The following is a 6,299-nucleotide window of genomic DNA, read 5'->3' on the forward strand; positions in this document are numbered from 1 at the left end:
AATACATTTTTTGAAGGCGCTCAGCTTTCTGCTCAAGAGGTATAATATCGTTGCAGTATGCCATATTTTGGATATATTATATTTTTCGTATTTCTTCTTTCTTTGTTCCTTTGTTCTTTTGTCTTTCGCCATTCTGGAATGATCCTGTTTAACCCTACCCTTGGGAGTTGATGACTCACATCTAAGACAATAGAAAGTAAGTAGCCGTAAGGGGTTTAACAGGGTCGGGGGAGAACACCCACAAAATCGGCGGTTTCACGTCACGTTACGTGTTTCTCTAATTCGATCGTAAAGATGATGTATGTTTTGAGATAATTTATTTTTTTTGTATTTAACAGGTGCTTATGATTATATTCTCATGGGTCCTGAAGCTGCCGGTCACCGACGCCGCCTCACAATGCGGCGTGTCACGTCAAACAGCGGTAGACTGGTATAACTTCTGCCGGGAAATTGCGGAGATTTTCGTCTCGAACAATCAAAATCACCAGCTTGGCGGTAAAGGCCTGCACGTCGAGGTGACGATCGATCCAAGTTTCTGACTTCGCCGATATACCGTCTATGTCTATATACATATGTTTTTCTTTTCAGATTGATGAAACTTTTACTAGAAGAAGAAAGTACAACCGCGGGCGCATAACCAAAGGCACCCAAATAACTATATTTGGTGCCTATTGTCGGGAAACGAAAGAAGTTATGTACTGGCATGTAAGTAGTAACGAAACATTATTTCCTGTTATTATTTACTTTTAGTGGAAGTTTTGTGTTATATTTTCTCGTATTCTTTCAGGTGGAGAACAAAAGCAGGCGCGTTCTTTGGAGCTACATGTCCAGATACATAGCTCCTGGTTCCATAGTGCTTTCCGACAGCGCGCCCCAATATCGCGGCTGTACGACGATGGGCTTCTCGGAACATAAGACCGTGAATCACAGCCAGCAGGGCCCCGGGAGGTAAGGAGGATGATACTGTGCTATGTGTTAAGTGAAAAAAAAAGAAATGAATGAGCGTTTTGAGAAGGATACCGAAAAGTGACATTTTTCTTTTTTCTTCTCGTAGATTCGTCAACAGCGAAGATTCTGAGGCCCACACTCAAAACATCGAGTGTAGACATCGCTGGCTGAAGAGGTCCATCAAGTCCCTCCGCACGGACAGGAGCTTGCAGAGTTACACGTGCAGCTACGTATACAGAACGCGGTTCCTGTCTAAGTTGCCAACAACAGCGGCAAAATTCCGGCAGTTTGTTGAGCATATCGCAGCCGTCTACCCAGGTCCCGGTCGCCAGGGTCTCCAACTCCTGACGATCGGTGTGCCCGCGGACCAAGATCTGCCGCCTGACGAGCCATATAGCGATATCCACGTGCCCGACAGCGACGAAGAGGAACAGCTGGAGGATGAAGACCGCCCAGTGAGTAGTGAAGCTTGTGTACCGAAGCTTGTGTAGTGAAGTGCGCGTGACCGAAGGATACTTCTTTGCGGATTTGAAACCTGGATTATGTGATTTTTCAGGCATCGGACGCAACCAACACCTTTGTCGTCGACCAGAAAGATCAAGCGGAAGCTGGGACCAGCGGCTGTGCATCGTAACCAAGATGTCGCCAGATAGCGAGAGGACAGCGCCTCCTCTTGCGGGAGACGCAGGGGAGGCGCTGTGAGGGTGAGTGTCTGTTTTCTTCTCTTTTTACATCGGCAGTTAAGCTTAGTTCATACTGAGCGTGATTCGTTGGCGAATGCGAAAAGCAGAGCGAATAACACGTCAGACATGACGTCGTTTCCGGCGAATTTTACCATTTCGTGAATCGCTTCGAAGTTCGGAACAGTTGAGGTTTTTCGTTAGCGAAAAAATTTCGCCACCACTCGTATTCCCGCTAGTTGTCACGTGGTTCTTGTTTTCAAGATGGCTACAGAAACTTCCTAAGCAATAGAGTAAATGTTGTAATTACGGAATTTTAATATTCCTCTCACCCAGCATCGTTTTCTTTTCGACGTATCTTTCTTTCTCAATAAATAAACAAACGTGGTTAACGACGGAATATCGGAAACGGCCATTTTGTTTTTCGACATGTTTTTGCTTGCTTGCAAATGATAGGCTGGGTAAAAATCGGGTACTTTTCGCATTGGCTTTCGATATTCGCTCAGTGTGAACTAAACTATAAGTCGGATTTGAAACTTGGATTATAAGTTTTCAGACAACATCGGGCGCCATCAGCACTTTCGTCAACGATCCCCAGGACCGGGCCGAGGCGGGAACCAGCGACCTCTCGATCACATCACGAAGAGGCTATGCGTCGCAAGCTAGCGAAAAGACGTCGCGGGATACGCAAGAGGAGTTGCTTTTGAAGGTTAGTGTAGAATCTGTTTTTTTCGCCTTTTACATCGGCAGTTAGAATGTGTGATTCTTTTCGGTTAGCAGCGCGCCAGTCAATTGACGTGATCTAACTTACGTGTATTGGGTTCATAATCAGTTCAGAGAGAATTACCCAAATGGGTAAGCCGGAAATGGTTAGTGAGTTTACGAGCGGTTACAGTCGCGCGCGATACTCAGCAGAGCGACGCGCGTCGCGACCTCGCGCGCGATACTCAGCAGAGCGACGCGCGTCGCGACCTCGCGCGCAACCCGATTTTGAGGGTAAATAAAAATGCGTATTATTTTCGTTAAAGTTGGTAAAGTTATTTATTAATAATTATCGACGTTATTAAAATATTAATATAGCAATAAATGGTTGGTACTCAAAACTAACGAATAAATTATTGCTTTAAGTAATCTTTATAACGGAAACTAAAATCGTATCAATATTTTAATTTATTTTATTATATTATATACTATAATTAATATTAATGATCGAAATATAGGACTTTACGGAATGTTTTGTTTAGTTTAGTTTAGTTACTTTAGATGTTTAGTTTAAGTCGTTCCGATCGCTTACTTTACTCACATCGGTCGCCTAAGTGGTATTAAAGGTGGCAACGAGGTTACTCTCGCTCGTTTATATTGATTTCGTTTCGATGATTAATTGGTAAGGAGAGGGCGAGAACCGACCCAAATTGTAGACCCCCTGTGCGATGAAACAAACAAATTTTTGGTATATGTAGGTGTCACGTGACCGGAAGTGACGTAGGTATAGCCCTCACCACCCGATCGGCCGATCGCGCGCGGCCCGATTTTGGGGGGGCTATATCTCGCGAAGGGTCGCCCGTAGGGGTGTGGTTCATTAGACATTATTTGATCGCACAGGGGGGGTCTACAATTTGGGGGGTTCCCCCCCCTCCCGCCAACCCTTACTTCTTACCAACACATTTATATAAAACTTTTGAACACCTGCAAGTAATTATCAATTTCCACAAGGGAAACTGGTAATAAAACTGCTGCTTGGAAATGTTTATTGTACTGTAAGTAAAAAGGTTTCTGACACCGGGCTTCTCAACTGTTACTATTTATGACTGCAATAAAAGATGTCAGATGATTGTTTCTAGAATTTCTGACCCTTTGTACTGTTTCACTCATAGTTCTGCTCTTGAGTTGTGCTCTCGATAACTTTTGTGATCTTCAGTTTGCGATATTTTTGTGCTTTTGTTTTTTGGTTTTGTGTTACTACTAGTAATCAAGTAAGTTACTTATCATTATAATAGTTTCCGAGAGGTTTTCGCGCGTAATACAAAAAAACAATTGAGTTCAGATAATTTATTTTGTCGGCAGAATGTCTTCCGATTCTGAATATGCCCCTATTTCATCAAGTGGGTCTGAGGACAGTAGCTGGTCAAGTGAGCTGGGAGATTCGGACGCAAGTGTCCAAGATGTGCCGACAACATCAACGGCAAGGAACTGGTCCCCACTGGATGTACATGATCCTCCTTCGGCTCCTCTGCGTTTTCCTTTTGTGGGAAATCCAGGCATAAAGGTTAACGTGGGGAACATCGCCGATCCTTTCGAGTACTTCCAATTATTTTTTGATACAAATCTCATGAGTATAATTGTAGACGAAACGAACAGGTTTTAAACTCAACGGCCGCAGAGTTCAAGGAGTCAGTAGAGGAATTTTTTTTGTTCATATTGTTGTAGAACACACGTGGTGAAAAAATAGTCCGACGAGAGGATACAGGAAATTTTAACAACTTTATTTTAATTTTCACCCGCGTTTGTTAAATTATACAGGATTCTTGATACACGTTTGTATTCCGACACTCCTTTTACAAAATCACTTAAAACTCGGCAGAATCGTAGTCGAAAAACTCGCGACAAAAGAAGTGATGTACGCGACGCGTTACAGAAGGGGCGCGAAAAAGAAACTTATAACTAATTACTTAAAACTACTTATGCTAGAGAGGGAAAGAGAAGATGTAGAAAATAGGACAGAACAAGACAAGAACGGGTACCCAAACTTAGCTAGTGAACTCGTGATGGTGGCTACAACTCAGGCCTTCTTGGACGATACGAGATTTGACGATCGTAATGTTCGAATTTTCCACTTCGTGTTCTTCCGATAGACTTCCGGAAGAGCCCTTCTATCAGATTTCTAGAGTTCTTCTCTAGATTCTGTAACGTTCGGTCTGCTGCCTCCTTCGTGCTCCCGTCGGCGCGAAATTCCTGGAGACCTCACTAAACACGTCCTCACAGCTCGTCGTCTCGGCCCAAAAGTGGCCAGTCTATCACTCTTTTAGCCCCTGCAGGCTATCCCTTTTTCTTTGTCTTAAAACCAGTTCGTTGCCACCCGCTGAGAGAAGTTTCCAGAAGAAAGAGAGCAGAGAACAAAGGGTGAAGAAATAAAGGGAAAGAGGAATATATATACATATATATAAAAGATATACAAAAAAATTATGGCGTAAGACCACGATATCTATATGCATGCTTCAAGGTATAATTAGAAAACCCGAGGAGAAAATGTATTGGACGCAAGACGCCAAATTACATATTCCGTTTTTCGGCAGAGTGATTTCGAAGAATAGATATGCAGACATAAAAAAAAATTTACATTTCATGAACAACGACACATACAACGCAGACACACACCCCAATCCTAAACTACACAAAATTTGGCCGATATTATTAGATCTAAATTCCAAATTTTCGCGATTTTATACACCGGAAAGAGACATATCCATTGATGAGAGTTTGATGCTATACAAGGGTCGTCTGGCGTGGAAACAATACATTCCTCAAAAACGGGCTCGTTTCGGTGTGAAATTTTATAATTTATGTGAGTCCTCATCAGGATATCTCTACAAATTTTTGATCTATACCGGCAAATCGACTGTGTTGGATGATAAATATAAACACATGCCAGTCAGTTCACAGATTGTGCTGACTTTAGCTGATTCGTTGTTAGACAAGGGATATTGTCTAACAACAGATAGATTTTACTCTTCTCCACAGTTGGCGGATCATCTTATTACGTGCAATACGGATTTTTATGGAACCGTATGCACGAACAGAAGAGAGATGCCACCAGCAATTCACATGCAGAAATTAAAAAAAGGGGAGACAATGGCTTATCAGAGAGGTAAGCTAATGGTAATGAAATGGCAGGACAAGCAAAGTGTAGCTTTACTGTCTACAGTGCACAATCCTGCCATGGTTACTACAGTAACACATGCCGGTAAGTCTGTTGTAAAGCCACAGGTCATTGTCAACTACAACGACACAATGATCTAAAAGGTCAACACCCCCCAATGACTATCCAGTGGCGAGAAAAGGTGGGAAGAAGTACTATAGGAAAATATTTTTTCATTTGGTAGAACTTTTCTGCCCAACTCTGTGGTTTGTCTTTTTTTGTTTATATCCTCCTGATGTTCTGTGAGATGGCAAGCAAGCATTCTTGTTGTTGCTCCTATATACATCTCTGTTATTCCTGTTATTGGACTTCCTAGTCGCACTGCGTAAACCCCCGATTTTTCTAAGATGCTGACTTTATCTCGGTCGTTGCATATGCTCCCACGTAAGCTGGGAAGGGGGAGTTAGGGGAAGTACAAAGCCGTACCGCCGGAAAATACGGCTAATATGTATAGATCGTGCTTATTTATCTCTTACTTTAATATAATATGTCATTTTTCAGATGTTAGAGAGTGTTATTTTAATTTAATTTTAGATATAGTAGATGTTTATTATAATTAATAAATCTATATAGGAATAACATATATTACTTACTGACTGTATTTAAAAAATAAAAAACGAAACAAAAATATTAGGTCTACCGGAAAGTTCTGTCCATTTTTAGAATAAAACAAAATAATAAATTTTTCATACCTTGAATAAACTTATTGAATAATATAATTTCCATCATTATTTATAACTTCTTGCCCGCGCAAT

General features: G+C 41.8%; 2 protein-coding genes across 2 annotated transcripts; both read left to right on the top strand.

Annotated features, from left to right (window-relative positions):
* Positions 1-333: 333 nt before the first annotated feature.
* Positions 334-1,582, top strand: LOC136973529 (uncharacterized). The gene is made up of 5 exons (XM_067268256.1): positions 334-515; positions 589-705; positions 788-948; positions 1,055-1,403; positions 1,505-1,582. The coding sequence occupies exons 1-5, from the start codon at positions 345-347 to the stop codon at positions 1,580-1,582; spliced, it is 876 nt and encodes a 291-aa protein (XP_067124357.1). The 5' UTR covers positions 334-344.
* A 3,256-nt stretch (positions 1,583-4,838) lies between these two features.
* LOC136973530 (piggyBac transposable element-derived protein 4-like) lies at positions 4,839-5,645 on the top strand. Its single transcript, XM_067268257.1, has one exon. The coding sequence runs from the start codon at positions 4,839-4,841 to the stop codon at positions 5,643-5,645; it is 807 nt and encodes a 268-aa protein (XP_067124358.1).
* Positions 5,646-6,299: the final 654 nt, after the last annotated feature.

The sequence above is a fragment of the Centruroides vittatus genome, unplaced genomic scaffold (assembly GCF_030686945.1).
Source record: "Centruroides vittatus isolate TY-2023 unplaced genomic scaffold, ASM3068694v2 contig_319, whole genome shotgun sequence".
NCBI lineage: Eukaryota > Metazoa > Arthropoda > Arachnida > Scorpiones > Buthidae > Centruroides > Centruroides vittatus.